Here is a 23,315-nt window from a genome sequence, read left to right as displayed (position 1 = left end):
TAATAAAATCATTGGGGAAAAGGATGTAAGCATATCTTTTCCAAAATGAGCAAAAATAAAATAAAAGAGGGAAATTGATAGAGTTATAGTAATATTAACAGTGACTTTTTGACTAATAAATTTTTGATACAACCTTTTGGGAAGAGGTAATGAGGAAAAAAGTACATATGTTGATGAAGGGGGATGGTGATAGCTAAATCCTTATTTTCCCATAGACAAAAAAATTACTTAGGGTAATGTGCAAACTAGAAAAAAATCGACAAACAGCAATATGAGCAGGTTGTTTTGAAATATGGGGGTAAATTCTAGGCAGAATATTTAGGAATGGGACGTAGTTGCTTGTTGAAGCAGGTTTCCTTTGTTTTCTATATTTACCTTAGATACTATCCCCCACTCTTCACGCAGCTGTATTTGGGAAGTCAGAGCTTTCCCGTTGTTATTTCCAGCATGGTACATTTTACATGTAAATGTTGTTTTAGACTCACAATTAAGAAGTGGCTATAGTGTACTTATTGCAAACCACGGGGCCCTCATTACACACAGTTGTGGAAATGAAAGTCTTTCAAGGAATCTGGGAATCTTCAAAATCTTTGCAATTAGACTAGTCTTTGTACAGTGTCTATTTTTTTCTCTATTCCAGCAGAATACCAGACCATCAACTGCAGCTAGAATTCTTAGGTGTTTCTCCTGCTCAATTTGTGATGGGGGCAGGGTATAGCTCAGGGGTAGAGCATGTGCTTAGCTTGCATGAGGTCCTCCATTAAAATAAATAAATATAAATAAATAAACTCAATTACCCCCCTCAAAAACCCCAAAAATAATAAAGTAAAAAAATGTAAAAAGAAACAAAATATTTAAAAAATTGTGATAGAAGGATGACTTTTCCCCCTGTAGGTTTACATATACACTCTGCAGATTCTACATCCCCTGGGAATGTCACAGCCTTTGCATTGGTTTAACCTCTGCTTGGCTAAGCCTGCAGCCCTCTGGGGACCCCGCTGCCAGCACAACTGTAGTCCATAAGGTCCAATTATATGAAATATATCTGTTTTTAGGAAAATAGTCTCATCTTTGTAGGTTTTTAGGTACAGTTTTGGCTCTTGATATACTTCATCTTATCTTCTTATCTATACACATATGTATGTATCTACCACTACATTACTGGCATTTCAATCTTAAACCAAATCAGGTTTTCCAAGGCCTTTCCTGACTGCGCTGTTTAAAGTTATCTGCCCAACTTCTAATATTATCCCAGTCCCTCATAACCGCTTTTCTACATAATTTTTCCCTATGGCAACTAATATATCTAGGATAGATCATGCTAAGTTATGAGCTCTTTCAAATTTATCTGTTTAAGGGAGAGAGTAAATATGAATGAATTATTTTTATGGCCATAGCTTTCTAGCACAAATTTGAGAATTTAATACTCGAATCCTCCCGGGAAGCAGTTTAGTGAGTTGCCCATCTCGGGTGGCCTGAAATGAGGGCTAAATCGACTCAGAATTGACAACATGTACAGGACACGCTGGCCACACAAGTCACTGCATGGAGGTCCCCTGAGCCTCAGACTAAACCATCCATCCAGGTGTGAAGCCACCTTCACAATGGCCTGTGAGCCAGGTGTTTGTACCCTGCCAATAAATCTTCTTGAAATTAAGAGGAAAGCTCATTTCTTCCAACATGAGAAGCCTACAGTGGAGTTAACCAAAACACAAGCATAATTTGCTGACTTCAAAATTCAAAATTTCCTTGGGAAACAGGCCACACAAATTCCAATTTAGAGATTGCAAGGAAGCCCAGAGAAAATCATTGTTTCTTAAGTGGCCTTCCCAGGAATCAGTTTCACAGTATGCTCCGTGAATGTGTTTATGTGAGCATCCTTCCAAAACAGCTTGAAAACCCCAAAATAATAGAAAATAAATAAAAAGTGTTTCAGAACTCAGGGAATCCATGAGAAGAAGTTGGAGTTTTTTTCATCAAAGATGAACAGTGGATATATTTTGATTAATCAATGATTAATAAAAACTGGCATTTAGTTCAGTGGTACACTTTACTATTATATTGTATTAAATGCTCATCATTCATGAATATTTATCTAGCATGTATAAGGTGCAGGCATTCTTCACCAGCTCTGCTGGGCAGCGCCAATCTAACTCACCATAATCTATCACCTCAACCACTTCCAAAACTTCCTGATTCATCTTTCTGCTTCTGTTACGGAAACTCTTAACCCATTCTCCATACAGAGGTCAGAGTCATTTAATAAGCATGTAAAATAAAAACCAAACCAAACAAAAACTAAAAAAAAGAACTGTTTATTTTCAATCTCACTCCTTTCTCAAACTACTGCCCCATTTCTTATTTTCTTAAAAAATAGAAATCTTCCTTTAGAGGGGAAGATGTAGCTCAAGTGTTAGAGCACATGCTTAGCATGCACAAGCAAGGCCCTGGGTTCAATCTCCAGTACCTTCTTTAAAAATAAATACATAAAAATAAAAATTTTCCTTTAAAAAGCTGTATATATTCATCTCAGCCATTTTCTCACATTCTCTCTTAAATCTACTTCAAACACATGTTTGCACCCTCCTTTCCAGCAAAACTGCCTCCTTGCCAGTGTCACCAGTGACGTTTGTGTTGCTAATGCCGATGGTTAATAACATGTGACACAGTTGATCACTCCCTCTACTCAAAATAATTTACTTGTCTATATTCAATATCTTGTAGTAACCTACAATGAAAAAGAATATGAGTTAGAATATATGCATGTACGTGTATGACTGAAACATTAGGTTGTACACCAGAAATTGACACATTATAAACTGACTATACTTCAATGAAAAAACTTCAGATGATACATGTTAGATTTTAAACCTTAAAAAAAAAAACACAACTTTATCTGCTCTTGCTTTTACTCCTGTATCACTGACTGCATTTTAAAATTTCCTTTGCTAGTTCTTCTTTCTATTCTGGACCCTTAAACACCGTAGTGCCTCTGAGCTCAGTCCTTGGTCCTTTTCCTCTGTGCTATCTACACTCCCTCTTTTGTGATCCTGTTCAGCACCAGAGTTCATGTCTGAAGACTCCCAAATTAATGTTTTGATTGCAGACTACATAATACAGCCAGCTTTGTACTTAACTTCTCTACCGCAGCGTCTATTTGGTAACTCAATCTTAAATTTTGAAACGATGCTAAGAACCATAGCTTGCAGTGAAAATAGAGGGGTTGTGAAAAGCAAAATAAAGAACATGTTAATCCTTCAAACTTCAGGATAAATTTAAAATGTCAGGACACTGTGTTATCTCAAGTAATTTTACAAAAAGTGTTTCTCAGTCTTATTAAGCTCAGTGTGTCATTTCTTATTTTAACACCATTGGCAGCAGTAACAGTAGCAAGACAACAACACGGGGAATGGTACTTCTGGTTGGATGTGTGTGGTCCCAAGTACAAATGTCAATAATTTGGAAGATGATGGGCCATCAGAAATTTAGAAAAGACATGGTTTTATAGCCAAAATATAATGCTTCTTATTTATGTAATAACATCATAGTTTTAATTTATTTTTAATTTATGCTGAGATTTTTGTGCCTGTAACAGTTGTTATCAAGGTAACCTCTGAAGTTATTATTCCTCAGGAAAGACACCTGCAGGTTCTTTGTTCTGGTAACTTAACTTTCTCTTGCCTTTGGATCACTTACTCACTGGAAATGCTTCTAGTTCTTTATCAGGTTTGTTTTTCAATATCATTTCTATGTGTTTTATTACTCCTGAGAGCTTGTAATCTAATATTAGATTCACTTAACTTGCTTCCTTCAAGAAAGGAACCCAAAAGATCCAAGTGGTGTAGAATTTGGACATTAATACATTGTGATTTGAGATTTGAATACATTCTTGCTGGGCCCACATAATTAATATTGGTTAGCCAAAATAACATGGTTTTTGCATTTCATAAATTCATTTTCATAGCAGAAATTTAGCGGGCCAATATTCTTCCCTTTTTTAAGTTCCTTGATGACTTTTGCACTTATTTTTGGATAAAATTGATGTTGTGGAATGATTATCAGTAAGTCAGCTGACTCCAAATCGTGTTTTTCTGGTGGAACTTGAAATTCACAAGGATTCCCTGATTGATTTCCAGCCCATAAATGTGTTTAAAAAAGCTAAACTTACTATATTTTTTAAAATGACACTTGTGCAATGGATATAACAGTATTGTTTCTTAGAATATTCATTCATCATACTTTTTTTCTATATTATAAGCATATAAATATACTTCAGGTAAACTTCAATTCAAAAAACCATAAGAGTATAAAATACCTTGATAGATAATCCACATATTTCTCAGTCTTTAATGAATTTTAGATTAAAAGACATAATTTTTGTTTTTATTAATTTCTTTTTTAAGAAATAAAGAGTCTTTGACTCTCCTGTCCACCTTGCATGTGATGGCTATTTCAGGTTTTGCAGAGTTGATACGAGAGCGCCAATTTTTTACAGCCAATGTGGTGATAGAATCAGGGCAGGTAGAGGTTTACCTGTATAACCAGGAGCACAGAGGCAGAGGCATCCACCTGTTCTGTTGACACAATTTTCTCCACTAGGACAAGGTAAGATTTCAGATTTATTTATATCCAGTTCACAAAAAGATCCATGATACCCAGGTCCATAATGGCATAAAAATCTAGAGAAAAAATGAGAAATAAAGTAGGATTTGATTATATACATAATTCATATGTGTATATTAAACATCAGACTTTTAATATAAATAAATGGTAATATTTCCATTTCATTTATTTAGGAAGGTAACCTATAATGAAAAAGCTTATGAAAAGAAATATAGTATATACACATATGACCGAAACATGCTATACACCAGAAATTGACACTGCTCAATAAAAGAAAACGGGAAGTGAGAAAAAGTGAAAAAAAAAAAAAAGAATATATCAAAGCTAGCACGCTCATTGAGGGCTTCTGGAATGTTGTTCCTAGTAAAGTATGTGAAAGGAATCTGTGTTTTTGAATAGATATTTAAAAACAATTTTGCCAATTAAAATGATTTCTGAAGATGCTTTATATATTAAAAAACAGAAAATATAATTTCTTTGTTGGTTATAAACCTTGGGAGTTCCCCAAGTGAAATTTGAAACTTGCCCTGCACACAGAGAGCAAGAAGAAACCAATGAAAGAGACACACACAGACCAGCCCAGAGTGGTAGGTGACAAGTTTAATAAGCAAGGGCACATACATACAAGGCTTTTCTTGGGAACCACAAAATGAGTAGATCTCTGAACCTGCCTATCAGAATCTTAAGTTTATACAGAGGTCTTACTAAGGTTCAATAGCACATTATTATCTGAGGCTGCATACTTGCTGTGGCTCCTAGCATGGGGGTGGTGGGTGGAGTGCACAATTCAAGGATGGGGAGGGGTGAGGAACCTCTCACTACCCTGGTCCAGCTCCTGAGTCAACCAAGGTCGAGTCCTCTTTATGACCTTCCCAACAGTCTTCTAGATATTTTTCTCCTTAAAAGTTCTTTATGTGGGAATTTTTTTTTTAATGAGTGTGTTTGGGTAAATAATTACCAGAACTTTGATAAATACTACTGAGCTTAATACTGTACCTGGATTCATTTCATTATTGTGTAAATATAATCTTTAACTATAATTTCTGTTGAAAATTAAAGATTAATCTCCATGTGGATTGAATGACTTTTTTCCTGATATTAAATTGCTCCTGGTTAACTTTAAAAAAAAAATCCTTTTATCAAAAATAATTTCATTAGTGCTTAATCATGCTGACAGATGTTGGAGAAATCGGATGTTAGTCAATGATTAGATGTCAGACTCAAAGTATCATGAACTTCAAGAGGGAGTGGCTCAAAAGCCTTGTCATTGAGCATTGTTTCCAGAAACTTCATCTGAACCCCTTTTCAATGTCCAGTTGTCCCCTCTTTAGCTTGTACATCAGCCTATGATGACTCTGAGTTGCTGAGTTCAGATTTGTCCTTGACTTTTCTTTGGAAGTATTTCTTTGTTCCTACATGAATTTCTTTCTATTGATTCAGACACTGTGTCATTTGACTCTTGACTTCTGTCCTTTACAGTCTAAGCTTTGGCAGCTATATACATGGCTACATGAGGCTGGATCACCCTGAATTTATTCTCAGTCTGTTCTTGGATATTGTGCTCAACATGTCTGTGTTTAAAACCTAGTTAGTCTGTATCTATTCACCCAAAGGTAGAAGACCAATCCTCTTGAGATCTAATTGTGACACATTTTAGTTATGCATATATGAAATAGTATCAGTAAAAGCAACAGCCAAATAATTGATGATAAAACCAATAGAAAATGTTAAGAAAAAGATAAAAGAGATAAGATAATTTAGTGTTTCCTAATTTGACTTCTATATTCACAGAAAAATATTAATGAAAACATGGAACTAATTTCTACAGATTAAGTTGAGAGAAAAGTACACTTAATAAAACAAACTACGTTTTTTTTTTTTACACTGTTTATTTCCCCTCTTGCAAATGTCTAGGGAAAAAAAAAGGTTTCACTAAGTTTCCTTGCAATGCTTTGGACAGATTTTTATTCTGATTTTCTGAAGGGACTCTTTCAATTTTGACATAATTGTAATTTCAATGAAAACAACCCACATAACCAGAAATCTAAGAAGCCCAAGCTCCTCACGCACACATACTAAATGACTGCATGCGAGACATTGGTCATGTACCCAGGTCCAAGGGTAAATAAGCCTGACTTTGCTTTTGAAAGTCTCAGAGAGAAGTTAGGGACAGAAAAGCTTTTACCTATTATTCATTAAGAAAGAGTAGGATCTTTGTAATCTTTGGACAGAAGGCATTAAAATTGCATGTGCAATGTCCTGTGGGTGTAAGAAAGAACTGTACTTCTCAGGATCTCACCATGTGGCCAGGGAAATGACTGTAATCACTTTTTCAGGGTGATGTTAATCCAATTACTGTGACTCTTTGAAGTTATGTTCAAATAGGAAAAACTTTCTCCATCTCCACTGTCTCACTAGTATCTTTCAATGCAGTGCAAGATCATGAAAAGAATCTTTTAAATGTTTACTAAAATCACGATATGCTTGCTAATGAAACTGTCCTTGATTGCTGTTCCCTGTTCTCAGTGAATCCATGATGATTTCAAGGGGCCACAGAGTTGGAGTCGGGCAGTGTTCTCAGATGTGGCAGTACAAGGTAGGACCAGTAAATGGTTTTTTTCATACTGATGGGTTTGAAAATGCTATATTACTACAAAATACATAAGCTAATGACTTTGACCTCAATTTAGACACCTGTTGCACATATTAGGACAGCTCTATCATACCTCCAGGAGGTGGAAAATCTACTTTCTCATCTGGAATGTTGAATATTAGAAATCATTTTGGGACATCTTTCTTCTCAATGATAGATTTATCATAATGACTACTGACTTTCTCAATCTAATCTAAATAACAATTTATTCATTAAATTTATAAAATTTCCCCCCCTCTCTATTTCTCTCATTTTGAAAATGAGGAAATATCCTTATCCCTTGCCTTTTGCCACCCAAATTTTATTTTCTGTGACTACAGGAAGATTCCTGAGTGACTTCATAATCAAATCAGTACCCTAGAATCTGGAACTTTCAACCGTCTTAAAACTGGAGATGTTCTCAATTGATGGTCTAAATTGAATCAATCATCTACACAATTTGCCAAATGGTGCATTTCTGACTCATCATTTATTCAACATTTCCTAGACGACATTTGATTGTTAGGAAGAGCTTTTCATTTTCTTTCATTCATTTATTCATTTGGTCATTTATTTATTCAGTTATTGATTGTAGCTATATGGATTCATGATTTTTATTTTACTCAATGAGTCAGAACTATTGTAATTATACTATATAATATTATTATATATTGTATTAATATTATTATTATGAAACTATTGTTATTTATTTTAATCCTCAATTTTTCTGAGATTTGAAAACTGAGAGCCTCTTCAAGCTGTCTCTTGTATCCTTTTGACTTACCTCCATCATTCTTTGAGCACTTTCTTACTTTCTAGTGCAAGTTTACCTTATACATTTCCTGTCCTATATGTGAAATCAGCCATTTCTCCAAGAAACCCTGCTCCTTTAAGTGAAGAGTGCTATTTAGAAACCAAGATAAGTCATACACACACACACACACACACGTACATATACTTGTATTTATTTAACTGTGTGTCTATATATGCATATGCACACATATATGTCCATTTCTATACCTTGGTATATGCTTGTGTGTGTGTATATATATTATAAACATTACCTGTTAATTCATGGATTCATACTAACACCTCATTTCTAATTTGACATAATAGGGTTGATTTTTAGCTTAGCCAATTTCTATATCTATAATCCTTTTTTCTAACAATAAGAAACTTTGCTTTCATTATTTTAAATGTACATTTTTTACTCCTCCATCAGTTAATGTAAAAATTTTCATGTTCTCTGTCTTGTTATGGTGAAGATGTGGGATTTGTTTAGTTTTTTCATTGACGTATAATTGGCTTACAATATTATATTAGCTTCAGGTATACAAAATAGTGATTACATATTTTATATAAAATAATCACCATGATAAGTCTAATTACCATTTGTCACCATACAAAGTTACTACAATATTATTGGCTACATTGCCTTGGTTGTATGTTACATCCCTGTGACTTGTTTATTTTTATAACTGGAAGTTGGTACCTCTTAGTCCCCTTTACCTGTTTCATTTATCCTCTCACCCCTCACCCCTCTGGAAATAACCAATTTGATCTCTGTATCTTTGAGATATCGCCTCACACCTGTCAGAGTAGCTTTTATTAAAATAGAAGAAATAAGTATTGTCAAGGATGTGGAGAAAAGGGAACCCTTGTGCACTACCGATAGGAATGTAAATTGGTACAGCTGCTATGGAAAAGAATATGGAGGTTCCTCAAAAAATTAAAAAAAAAAGAACTACCATAGGATCCAGAAATTCCATTTCTGGGTATTTTTCCCAAAGAAAAGGAAAACACTAATTCGAAAAGATACATGCACCCCAATGTTCATAGCAGCATTATTTACAATAGCCAAGATGGGGAACAACCTAAGTATCCATCAACAGATGACTGGATAAAGAAGATGTGATACACACACATACACACACACAAAGGAATATTACTCAGACATACAAAAGAAGGAAATCCTGCCATTTGCAACAACATGGATGAACCTAGAGGCTATCATGCTAAGTGAAGTCAGTCAGCCAGAGAAAGACAAATACCATGAGTTTATTTATATGTGGAATCTAAAAAAACAAAACAAATGAACAAACACAACAAAACAGAGATAGTTTTATTTTTTATTTGTCTGTATAATCATTTTGAGAATGTATGTATGTATTTTTTTCTTACCCAGAATTCTCCTCTGATTACTTTTCAGTTCTAGTTACCAACTGAATTTTAACTCTGAGTCCTTCTGTAGTTTTATTACCAAAAGTTATATTCATTTAATACACAATATTAGGGAATATTTCTAAGAAAATTAAATCTTGATTCCAGAATAGAGCTTCTACTTAGAATCTCTGTGTTTAATCTTTCCTAGGAAAATTAAAACATGCATGTGCTCTCTCTTCCTCCATCCCTCCCGTCCCCCCACTTTCTCTCTCTCTCTCTCTCTCTCTCTCTCTCTCTCTTTCTCTCTTCCCTTCCCCTTCTATCCCCTTCTACCACTCAAATAGGAGAGGCAGGCACAGCACTTCACACTCCCAGCTCATTATCTCTGCACCTACCCTGGCCCCTCAAAATATTTAAAAAATGAAAGTGCATGGTTGTTTCTGAAAGGATCCCCACCAGATGTCTCCTCCTACTGGCCTCTGATTAAAGTACCATGAACCCTTCAGCAGTACTATATTTTTTCCTTCCATCAACACCTTCTTTATGCAGATTACATCTACCTAGGTTAAGGTGAAAATAACACAAGATAATCTTGTTTTTATTAATCCCTTAAGTGACCCATTTAATTTTATAGTAGTTATTGCACTGTATACTAAAAGTCGCTAAAACATTTATTCCTTTTGGTGAAAGTTTTTTAACAACTTTTAAAACAGAAACATGCATATGTTAAAATATCCTATCTCAATGAAAACATTAAGACCATGAAATATGTAATATATTTTTAATGAAATAGAAGTTTCTAATTTAAAGACAAGATTTTTATTTCAAAAGTTTCAGTGGAATTAAACGTTAATAGGTTGTCAAGGTTTTGAACGTTTTTGTTCAAATTTTTTTTAATTTGATGGTGATCTAAAACTTTTTAGTTAGATTTTCAACATACTTTTTCAACCACTAAAATACTTTTTAACAGGTAACTGCTGAAGAAAATTCAATACATTAAAATAGAGATTAAGAAGAGTAACTGTAATTTATATGAGGTGATATTGCCATAATGAAAAAAGATGGAAGAATGCAAGATAATCATAGGAGCTTACAGCCCTAAGATGAACTCCTGTTTTACATTATTCTTTTCTCTTGTTTTCATCTTATTTCAGATGAGAAAGTAATTAATAGGTAGAGAAATTGTTTTTATGCTTCTAGAAAGCTGCGTTATCTTAAAATACAGCCACTATACTGATTAAATCATATTATAAGATCCAAAACAATACAGATTTTTTAATGAGAGCTTTGATTTAAAAATGTTTTTGTAGTATTAAGATTTGATCTATATTTCTTTCAACAGATTTTTTTATGAAAACAGTCAAATACTAAAATAAGACTATAAAATGTTCCTGGTAAAACTTTATGATTAGAACTTCTTAGCCTATGTTATAGCAATTTTGTGAGAATATATAATACATTTTAATGAAATTTATACTGCTTTCTTGTGACACTAAATCTGCATTCCTGAACTACAATTCTTTATAAGCACTGAAGTTTCTTAATCAGAGCATGAACAATCTAGTTTATGTTTGCAACATGGTTTATATTAAAATTATATGAAGTTAAATAAATATTGTAGATAATATTTTAAAATTTTTAATTAGTTGTATAATGTGATGTAAATCTTATTATCTGTTCTTTTCTAATTTTTCATTTTTAATAGATACAGGCATATTTAAGTATACAAATAAATATAATAAAAAGTAAATACAGTACTTTGCACATGGAAAAGCTATCAGATTTATATTAATCTAAGAGGATACTGAATATGCTATCGTATGCATAGTTTATTTTGTGTGTTTCAATTTATCTTCTTTAAGATGCTGTAATTTGAGGGGTTGTACCTTTTGCACACCTCAAGCAAAAAGTAAAAAATAAACCAACTCTTTCTACCCAATATATTTTCTCCACAGAGTGATTATCTTTAAAATAGTCTTCGTATATCATTATTATTATTATAATTTTGGTACATTTTGGCACAGATTTAATCTGAAATAATGGTGCCATTGCAAAGTGTTCACTTGAATAAAAATAATTCTGGATTAATATCTGATTTCTAGGCAAAGATTTATAGGAGAATGTGCAGATTTTTGTTTTTCAGTTAAATGTATATTAACCAATTGTTTTCAACTGTGTTAACAGTAGAGGACTGTTAAACTCATGACTGTCACTCACTGACTGGTCACGATATTATTTTTGATAATGAGATGGCTATGATAATCACACCAGCCAGGACTTTGGAAAATTTTCTTTTCTGTGTCTTTTTAAATGAACCTGCCCCTGTTTCTCTAATTGTTCTGGTGACTTCTCTATTTAGTTACAGATTTTCAGTAGATTGATATTATTTTTAGTGACCTAAGTGTACTGATGACTGTGACTTTTAAAGACTATAGTTCAGTTGGATAATAAACATATTATCAAGTGTCAGAAAATGTCAATTCCAGTGTGCAGCTTTGCAGTGGCTTTGTAAAGAACTGGATCTATCATCTACATGCCATCCTATCTCAAGTCATTAATCTTTAAATGATGTCATTAGGATTAAGTATTAACTGTTTCAGCCCTCAGTTTCAATAACCAAGAGGACAGAATAAATTAAAAACGCTGATGTAACCAGGCAGTTCATTTCCATGCTTCAGTCTGTGTATTTTCTGTGGACCTATTTTCCAGTGGCTAAGGCTGTCTCCCGTTTAGTTGATAGCCTTGTTTATCTTAATTCTTTCCCACTCTTCTTCCTGGCCAGAATTTTAATACGGGTAGAGAGAGCTTATTTGCACCACACTTTTAAGCTTGACCATGATTCTCTTTCTGGACAGTGATCTAGAGGAAGGGTGCTATTTCTGAACCTAGAGCTTAAGAGGTTTTGCATGTTTCCACTCATCCTCCGGAACCCCTGCCATTTCACAAAAAAGAACTTGCTAGTACACAGAAGATGACAGGCATCTGAAGTAGAGCCATTTCAGCTGACATAACAGACTTGCAAACACCCCTCCCCATCAGCTACATCCCAGAGAAACCTGGATGAACCCAACTTATATTAGCCAAATGTCAGAAGACCACAGATACGAAAATAATGTTAAAAATGTTATTTTTAACCACTGAGTTTCCAGGTTTTCTACTAACAGAACAAACACGCTCAATATTCCAGAGAGATTAAGATTTAATTATAAAGGTCAGAAATTTAAATATTTTAAAAGGAAATATAAGAAACATCTTTCTATCCTAGGGCAAACATTTTCAAACACGATTTAAAAAGCACAACATATGCAAACTAACGGATGAATTCGATTTCATTAAAAATAAGTTTTAGTACTCAAACTCTTCATAAAGGTGAACTGTCAAGCCACGATCAGTAGACGCTATTTTCAGTAGTACAGGCAACTACCAACAGGAGTGGTGATTAGAATACATAAAGATTCTTACAAATCAATAAGAAGGAGGCATTAATGGGCAGATGCCCTAAATAGGCATTTCCAGAATGGAAAAGTGAAATATCTTGAAACGTATGAAAAAGTGCTCAGCCTGATAAATCATCATGGGGATACAGAGATAAACCACAAGGAAGTATAATTTACACACAGCAGATAAGCCCAAATGGAACATTTTGACAATGCAAACAGGAACATTTATTCACTTCTGTTGAGACTGTGAATATTTCATTTTCAAAATGAACTGAAAAAAAATAAAAACATGATACCCAATGGTCCAACTATTCTCTGGGTATGAAACCTACAGTGACACTGATACGTGTGTATTTGGAGAAATATTTGAAAAACTTAACAGCATTAATACTTGTAAGAAAGAAGAGGTGAATAACCCAAATACCCACAACCAGGACAATGATCAGTGGTGTTGGCATCTATTTAAATAGAGTACTCTACAATAGTTAAAAATGAGCGGCAGATACACGATCTAACAGATAATGAGGGAATGTCATGTCAACAAAATGAATTGTTTCAGAAGACTGCACGCAATATTTTTCCAATGATACTAATATGAAAACTAAAGAGTGTTTTGTTCAGGCCTATTTACAAATAGTTAACTAAGCACACAAAAGGCAAGGACAGTAAACAAATTCAGGATATTCGTATAATTGGGTGGAAGATGGAGGAGAACTTGAGGACAAGCCCAAGGCTACCAGCAACATCAATAATGTTCCACTTCTTAAGCTGAATTACAGGTACATGTGTGCTCACTTTTTTTATTTGTTACACTCTACATACAAAATAATTGATTCAGAAAAAATGTCCCCTCTAACATGTTTGTCAGATCCACACAGATTCCATTGTTTTTGCAAGGGTTAGAGAAACACTCGTTAGTTTCACTTTCACACAGAGGTCCAGAAAAGCCAGGTCTGCAAACACACCTTTTAAACTACAAATTGAGGACAGAGAAAAATTTAAAGCCAAATAATCATAGCATGGCAAATTGTTAGTCATCTGAAGTGGTGTTCAGTTTCTCAAAACTGACATTATAAATATGCACATATTTAGATCCATCTAGATGCATGAACATGTATCCAGATTTGTGTTTTGTTTTTTGTTTTTTGTTTTTATCTACCTGGAATTGTTGAGCCCATCTTTACAGTCACCGTAATTCTGACAAGGAAGGGAGAAGCACTCACTCACGGTAATTTCACAGTGTTCACCCTTAAAACCTGAAAGGAGAGAAGAGATGGGTACAGATCAGCCATCTTCACCATTGAGTGGGAAAATCAGAATCAGCAGTAAAGAGTCTGGAGATTATGCTCATAATGGAAGTTAACAAAAAAAAAAAAAGAAGAGGAAATACCTCATCTCTTGCTTCTCATACAACTCGATTTCACATCATGTATGAATAAAATTATGCTAGATTCTAATTAATGAGTTCAAATGAAAGAATCAAGGATGGAACGCTTTCCTAAATCTTCCGTGGACACAGAGTTGTTGCTAATGTTGCTGTTGTTTTAAGGACTTTGTGAGTTTTTGAACAGAAATAATTGAAATGATCTGGAAAGCAAATGAATTAATGGGATGACAAATCTTAAAGTAAAACTAAGCTTTAATGATCAAATTTATTCAAGGCGGTTAGCAGATGAGGCAAATTATTTAATTACTTCTCATATCCAAGTGATTCAAAGAAAACAAGTTATTTTGATTCCTAGCTAAATAATCACTCATCCATTTAAACTCATGCCAGTTATATTTTTAAAAAACAAAGAATAAAAGAAAATTATACAGACTTATGAAAGAGGCAGCTGTAATTATTTCAACACATTTGTGTCAGAAAAAAAATCAGCATATTACTATCATAAATACATGACATATTTTAATATTTATGATGACTGTTGAAACAATTATTTCCATGGTTATATAGTAACTAGGTATAGCAGCATATTTATACTCATTTTTGTTGCTGATATTTTTTCTATACCAGTTAGAAAACATAAGAAGCAAGAGGACTTTCCTTTTTCTTACTTTTTCAGTGTTATAACTAAGCACCAAATCATTGAAGTGACATTATAATGTCTATGTCTACTCAGATCTTTTAACTTGAGGAACAGAATCGCATTCAAGTTACTCTAAGAAAACTTTACTAATGGCCCATATGTAGATGGGTGTTGGAGCTAAGTCTCTGAATGGGAGGGTGGTCTAGCTCCCTATGAATGGCCGTCTTCCTCCCATAGGATATTCTCATAGAGTTCTCCTTCTTATTTTTTATGCAGATATCTCTTCATGTTCAAAGTTTCAAATCCTTTGTAATACTGACATGTGGATGGCAAGCACAGCGTCCCTTGTCTCTAACTCTGTATCATGACCTTTTAGCTTCAGCATCTACTGCTGAGCAGAACACTCCCTCCACGTTTCCTCACTCGGATTTCCAAGCAAGAACCTGGGACTGGCTTGCTTTATCCTTTCACATCACTTATGCCACCAACCACTGCCATTCTCCGTGGCATCTGCTGTCAGGTCAAGATCCAAACCCACTTCCAGTTAGAGTTTGGGAAGTTGATACAAAGTCTTGTGAAATCCAGCTGCCTCGTTAGCAGAAGATAATGTCAAAACCTAAAATTACTTAATGCAAATGGTAACAAAGCAAGTACAGATACAAAAAGTAGAAAACCAATAGCAGGATGATTTATTTACAGCCATATAGAACAATATTTACATTAAATATGATTTAAAAACACTTCGATAAAAAGGCAGAAACAATCTAATACTGGGAGTAAAGGGGTGGGAAGGGATAGATTGGGGGTTTGAAATTTGCACCTCTTGGAAGTGATGGAAGTCTTAGGTATCTTGATTGTGGTGGTGACTTCATTGGTGTATACATCTATCAAAATTCATCAAATTTTACATCTGAAATATGTGTAGTTTACTGTACAGAAATTATACCACAATAAAATTGTTTAAACATTTAAAAAAGAACATAAAAATAAAATTAAATAACAGAACCTACTACATGATATCTTACAAAAAAAAATTCCCTTTAAATATGGAGACAATGATAGGTTAAAAGTAGAAGGATGGGACACAGATGCCCGTTAAAACACTAATGGGAAGCTTGAGTGCTTATATGACTGACAGACCAGGCAGTCTTCTGGCCGAGCCTTGGGATTAATTTCTCCTATTTTTTTCTTACTTAATTATCGAATCCTTCAAGTTAAACTCTGAAGTTGCATGCTTGTAATTTCATTCAGGCACTACATATTGCATCCTCAGCATTAAGAGCAAACTTTGTTATTGGAAATGAGTCATTTCCAAGTGAATATGGGTCTTCTCATTTTAGGTGATCAAATTATTACCCCAATGGGCTTCAACACAATTCACCAATCATTGCTGTTATAAATTACAAATGTCATAGTACAGTTATAAATAACATAATAAGCTATAAGATCTCTTATTGTAGTTGATTTTTTTGACATGTTAAAGATTTAGAAACTTGGAGGTATTTCACACTTCTGACTTTTAGCACGACTAGCTTTCTGGGAGAAGAGCATTTTGACATTAAATTGTATCTTAGAAATGTTTTTTTGACGCACTGGAACTTGGGGACGCTGGCTAGCTGGAGGAGTGCCAGAGTGTCTCCCTGAGTTCAGCTGGGCTGATGAATCAGAACATTCAAGACCTGGAAACTGGGACAGCTCACAGGATGACCGTGTTTTTCCACGATTTTGCCTTATTCATTTAGTTTGACATTTCTGAGATGGAGCTTTGTCACCAACTAGCAACATATGTCAATGGTCTGCGGAAATGAGATTGCTGACATGGAGCAGACACTGGGAGGAAAAATAAAGTTGATATGGATTGCATTTAAAATAAGCCAAAGTTTTGCTGAGAAAGTTTAAGTCTGAGGGATTTAAAGGAGCAAAATGTATATATACTTAGTCTCAAACTAAATTTTCCCTAGTCCTTGGTGTTAAAAGTTGATATGTATTCATGTGACGGGCACATTTTTTTAATGTATGCAGTGACAGCTAAAAGTCTGTCAAAACTCAAAGAACAGTGAATTAATTCTACACTGTTCCCCTGCTGTTTATCTCTATCCAGAACTATTCAGCAGACTCTATTTTATTAACTTCAATGGAGTTCTTTACACACAAAGAGTGAGAAATTCTCAAAGTTTCTCTTGATCTTTTGCCTGTGATCGTCATAGGAGATGCACATGACTGGTTAATAAATAATATTTTAACATTGAAATTAGTTACTAAAACTACTGCTCCAATCCAGAAACTAAATCAATGTAAATTATAGGTATAATTTTTTTAAATCTCAGTATTTTCTCATTTACAGCAAATGTAGCTTCTTTGATACCTCATTCTCTGGAAGGGATGCAATAGAACAGCATACTAACAATAGACAGGTTTTCATAAAACCTTTTTTCAAAAGCATTATATCATTCCGGGCTATATTTTGACAACTCCTACATTAGAAGTAATATCATTTGGAGTAATTAAAAATGAAGTAAATAGTGAAACACAAGGGTGTATCTTTTATGTATTCAAAAAAGATAGTGTAGAACCATACATTTTAAAGTAAAAAAAAAAGAATTAAAATAATTTTCTTTAAAGCATTAGAAAGACATTATTTTTATTTCTTAATTAAAATTTTAATTTCCCTAGACCTTAGATTTTAAAACTTTATGAAAACAAACAAACAGAAAAAGAGAACTTTCTCCTTTTGGCAGTTGGAAAATATTTAAAATTATTGTTTTCTTTTTATTTTAAAACAGTACGATACAAATATCAATATTTTCTTTACAATTAGAGAAAAAATTGCAGATTTAACTCTAAAAACGATGATATATAAAAAGATAGAACTAATGTTTTCAATAGGCTCTAATAAGCTTTTATTTTTACATGATTTGAAAGTAAGCGCTTAGAAAATGAGTATAAAAGCTATATTTTTACATATAATAAACATTTGACATGTTTTAAAGCTAACTGGCAACAACACATATTTTCCTTGAAGAATTTTCCCAGTATAAATTTCCACAGCTATTTAAACCTAATAGAGATACACTACTACATGAGCACATGTTTTTAATTGTCAGAAGGAGTAATTTTTAATTTAGACACACCATTCTAACAAGTGACACATTTATTTGGTGCTCAAAATGATGCACCTCAGGTAATCTGGCATTACCGTAATGACAGTATATATACGGAAGTAATAACATTTAAATGCAATTGCTCCCCTCCTCCTGTACTACAAATCTATCAGGCTTAGAATTCCCATTGTAAATCAATAGCACACATAAATGATCTGATGCTTCCCTTCACTACAACATGTTGCTTTCCACCTTTTAATCCTTTGTAAAGTTCATTTAAAGAAACTATTGGCTCCTTTCACCTTGGAGACATATGGATGAAGTGGTTGCATTGGGAAAATAAGTCCTTTAAATTAAATTAGAAGTATTTGATAGGATGATGTTCTTGCCTATAAACTTAGAAATAATTCAAAGTAGAAGGGTAAAGCTTCTTAGAGAAGATAAGAAAAGAAATATATTTTAAGCATGCACTGCTTTTAGATCTCTCATATATACACACACATGCTAGTACAGAGACCGCCGTGTGCTCTACACACGGACTTTGGTGTGTATTTCGTCCAAAGTCACCTTTCCCCCAGTAACCCTGTTGTCATTTTTATACTCCATTTCTACCTGAAGTTGAACTCAGTTCATTTAACCTCTCCTTAATTAGCGCTTTCCCTTCACAGTATCCATTGAACGTTACTCTTGATCACATACAGTACAAACAGAAAACACCAACTTTGATAAGAAATGGGATGTTTGGGAAGCCTAACTGATAAGGATACCAGGGAGTTTTCAAAACCGAGGAGTGTGAACAAAAAACACTGCAAACCACATATGTAAACAAAGAAGGCTGAAGCCATCAAGTCATCAGCGGCTGCCCCACCCCCCAGGGAAGACGCGCCTGCAGCCCTGCCTCTGCAGCCACTCACAGTGGTGCACCCCGAGGGGACTCAGAATAAAAGGACAGGATCCTGGCCCTAGGTAGCTAGGTGCTTGTCAAAGGAATGAATTCAATGAGCCCAAATGTTTGCTTCCTCCCATACACAGAAAAGCACTAAATTCTTTAACCTGAGCTGCCTGGTTTTCTTCAGTTAACAAGTAATCTTTTAATGTTCCAACTACCTGGTCTTTGTTGTAAAACTCCTGTATATCCTGGCTCATCCCCTACCTCTTTGGAGCAGTCCCTCCGAGCATCTGAGAGGCTGCCATCCCGGGCTCCAAGGGGTTGGAGTCCTCAGAAATGTCTGCCGAATAAAACATAACTTCCAATTTTTAGGTTGTGCATTTATTTCAGTTGACAAGAGAAAACTACAGGAGCTGCCAGGACAAGTTTGTTCACAATCCTTTCTCTCCTCCTGCACTTTGATCTCCATGTGAAGGGAGCACTGTGTTGCCTTCACCAACAGAAACACTGGCAGAAAGAGAAAGCTCTCGGCACCTATTCCAAGACCGGGCTCTGCGTGGCACTATCCCAGGCCCATGCTCATCATTGCCAGAGGGCTGGGGTCTGCTATGTGTCTTAGCTTGACTTCTTCCAAAATAAGAATTGAGACAAGTGATTTGCTACAAATTATTGAGATCCCAGGGATTATTGCAAGGCAGCGGGGGAAATGCAAGAGGGCAGGGACTGGCTGAATGAGAAGGTTATGGCTGTGGGCAACTAAGGCTCCAGGCTGCTGGGTCGTCTCTTAGGGATCACGGACACCAGAACTCAAGAGTTGTCACAGTCAGCAAGAAATCCGGGTACGCACCCTCAGATCCTCTTTGCTCGTGTGTGTCTCTGTCATAAATGGAAAAGCTCTTACAACATCGTATTTTATTGGTTAGTTAACTTATGTGTCTCTTCCTTGAACTTTAAAATCTTTGAGAGCATGTTGTTGCCATGTTTAATTTCTCCAGGACCTGTCTCAAGACTTGACACATGGTAGGAAATCAATACATGTTTATTGAATCAGTTAATAAAGAATAAACCTAAAGAATTTAGATTTCTAGAACACTACCAACATGTCTTGCAAGATTGATGTGTGTTGTGTACAGAGCACAGTTTATTTAGAGAGGCAAAAAACATTATGTGTACTATAAAATAAATGTTGAGATGTGTAAATTGATTGCACACTAAATCATCAAAGCTAACACCATTCGGGGTGCTGAAAATAATTCCCATTTGTTTCCAAGAATCCTATAAAATTACATTTGTCTTTCTGTGCACTATTTTTATGTTTATTAAAACACTGATTTTTCAATCAGGTTGTTTAAATAAATAGGGTTATATATAAAACAAACGTGTATTGAATTATTCCTGCTAAATGTTTCTCTGCCTACTTATTTTCCACTAGAAGTAGTTCAATGTTCATAGAGACCAAATTAACTCACCTCAGTTCTAATCAGAAGGCAGAAGCATTGCCCTTACTTTCTTTTGCAAAACATCTTCACAGGAGTTCTGGTGTTTTACTCTGGAGTTGACCTTGCACCAAAATGGAGCAGATTGTTTTGACTCTAAGCTTCAATCACACTAACCAAAGTATTTTACCTGCTGAGCAATCGATTTGGTGTGAGTCAGAAAGTGAGTTATTCCACTCACTCGTTCTTCAGGGTAAGTTTTAATACCATTTATAATTCAGTTGTCTAGTATGTAGTCACATTATCATTCTAGCTCTGGGATTTTATTTATACTCATATTTACATTGTGATAAAATTTAGGGACTAACTAAAAATTGTGAACAGAATTTCAGAACTATGTCTACGCTAAACTCCCAGACTTTAAGCCTTCAGTCACTTTTACCAAGACCCTGCCATATTCTGTTCATTTGAAACACACCAGCAACTTGCAAAGAGTTCTTCCAGTGCTGCTTCCAAACCCTAAAATGTTAAGACGTGGGATTCTTTGTGGTTTTAAATTTCAGTATTTCTAAAAATGGAATTAGATTAGAACATTTTCTTGAAAAAGTGACATAATGGCTTTGACAAAGACCTTATTTTAAATAACAGCTATTCAAGTAACTTAGGGCACAGTGTCTAAAACTTTCCATAGTCAACCTCTTTTGAAAACTCTAGCGTAGTCTTTTATAGGAATGTTGCAGACTTCAGTTTTGATCTGCTACAGAGGTTGAAAGGCTATATTAGTTAAGTAAGCCTTTTTAGAGTAGTTAAGAGATTTACAGTAACTCACTCCTACAATTTTTTTTAAGTTTAAAAACGTATTTTCAATTTCAAATATATACATAGATATTCATGAAATCAAATAGTTTAGAAATGACATGCGCTTCCAACATCTCTTTGTGCCCATTAACAACTGGAAAGGTATAAACACAGGATTCCCTGTGCCCACCTGTCACTCTACTCAAAGCACTGATTTGAGTCCTATTTCTCTAAAGTCTTACACAGCATGATGACGTTCCAAGAAAAAAAATAGATTTTGCTCACATACTATGGTGAAATCTAAATTGCCCCCAAGATATTTTTTTGGGTGCTCATGAGGCCAGGAATCTTACTACTAGTTGTTAGGTGGTGAGAAGCCTTTATGATATCTCTGAATTAATTTTTCCCTCATTCTACAACAGGAAAAGAATCTCACTAGATTATATATAGTATAGAATATATATATTAAATAAATTTAATTTATGAATTGAAGATGAAGTATCAAAAATATTCTGATTTGAAAAAAATACCTATCTTTTAGAAAATTATTTCTGATGAAAAAAGAGGAGGTTTTATTTAAATTGAGGAAATATTCTACTGCCTCCCAGTAAATATTTATCGATTACTTATTTTCTGAGAATTTAGTAGCAGGGTAAGTAAAGCACCATGGAATAATTCTGCTGAATAAATCAGCTCTTCTGCTGCTATTGAATATTTTTTTGCAAAATTTCATTCTCAATCTTTGTTAAAAGGAAAAATATTTTATTATCTACTTCATAATTACTGGAGTTTCAGGGCATCAGCTCTCCCCTCACATTTTATGCTCATTCTGTTTCCTCCCTCATTTCTGAAAACATCTATTAGTATGCTCTGTATGCCCCTGTTACATACTCTATAAATTCCATGTCATTTTTACAAAAAACAATGACTAATGGCTTTTCAGATTCTATTTCTAAACCCTCAGAAAGCCCAGAAGTTTCTGTCATGTACACAAGTTCACGGACTTGCATTTGTATCATTATAAATGATTACCTTAAATCCTCAGGAAGTTTTAGAATTTAGAATCAAAGGGACATTTCTTTGATTAAGATAATTAGTTAATGGATGCAGTCTACACCGGCCTTCTTGGACAGAAGGCTAAACAAGCATTGCCCTTATCTTTAAAGGACCCTGTTCTAGTAGAGCCAGTACGAGGAAAGAGACATGAGCCCATAAGCTTATCATTAGAAAACAAATAGACCTCCAAACACAATGTGGTTTTTATACTATGCTCCTGACACATTCCAGTCATGCCGGAACCCTACCACATGCCAGTTCCACGGCAGAAGCATTCCTGCTGAAGATGGCAGTAGCTCGCTCATGGCCAGCAGAGCAGGAGCAGTAAACATTTCCTCTCACTTCCTCTGAATTACCTAGACCTCTCTCAGTTACATCTGAAGAGATCCCAATCAAGTGTCTTTAGTGATAATCAATTAAGTTACTGGTGGATATGACCCAGAAAGCCAGGCTCAGCCTGGCTTCCTGTGTGTCTGGGGATCAGGGGCTCCTTTGAGCCGCCCAGCCTCTGACATGGGCTCTCTCCTATAGTACACAGTAGCAGCCGGAGTCACACGATACTAGGTTAGCAATCTACACAGAAAGAAGTGATGTGTCTAGATAAGTCCAGCAGAAAAGATACGGTGAAGCATTTGATTACCATAGATTACATCTATGCCCGTTTCTTTGTTTTCTTCTTTAATTCATAATGCTTTATTCTTAAAAACAATATCATTATAAAATCTGGTGAAAAATAGCCTCTATTATTATCATCATTATCATGAGATATTTTCTATTCTCCTTCAAGTGATTATCATTATTAGATCATTTTCTATATTTTATTATATTATTTCTACTTTTCTCAAACTTTCCTAATAAGAGTGTTACAGTGAACAGGAGAAGTAAATATCAAGGTGCAAAGACAGGAAGCAGGGTTGACTGTGTGCCTGGGGTAACAGAGATCTTTCCAGGTTGCCCATTTCAGCACCTGAAACTCACCAAATTATGGTGATCTTCCAGGATAAGTGACTTGATTGTTAACCTCACTAATACAGCTTAAAAAAAAATGCATTGTGAAGATGAAAAATACCTAAACTTTATCACCCAGGATCACTCTCTGATGGACTAATATTTTGTGAGGTTTTATGCCATTTTTTACCCTTTTTTGTGA

At 34.6% G+C, this 23,315-nt stretch overlaps 1 protein-coding gene across 1 annotated transcript in view; it reads right to left on the bottom strand.

Annotated features, from left to right (window-relative positions):
• Window positions 1-23,315, bottom strand: part of EYS (eyes shut homolog) — a 1,174,088-nt gene that overhangs the window by 749,707 nt on the left and 401,066 nt on the right. Inside the window, 3 exon segments of the mRNA XM_006211933.3 lie at window positions 4,534-4,679; window positions 13,716-13,823; window positions 14,018-14,114. Of these exon segments, the coding sequence (XP_006211995.2) occupies window positions 4,534-4,679; window positions 13,716-13,823; window positions 14,018-14,114 (351 nt within the window).

The sequence above is a fragment of the Vicugna pacos genome, chromosome 8, assembly GCF_048564905.1.
Source record: "Vicugna pacos chromosome 8, VicPac4, whole genome shotgun sequence".
NCBI classification, from domain to species: domain Eukaryota; kingdom Metazoa; phylum Chordata; class Mammalia; order Artiodactyla; family Camelidae; genus Vicugna; species Vicugna pacos.
The sequence above is the reverse complement of the archived record's forward strand: the minus strand, read 5'-3'. Positions and strand labels throughout refer to the sequence as shown.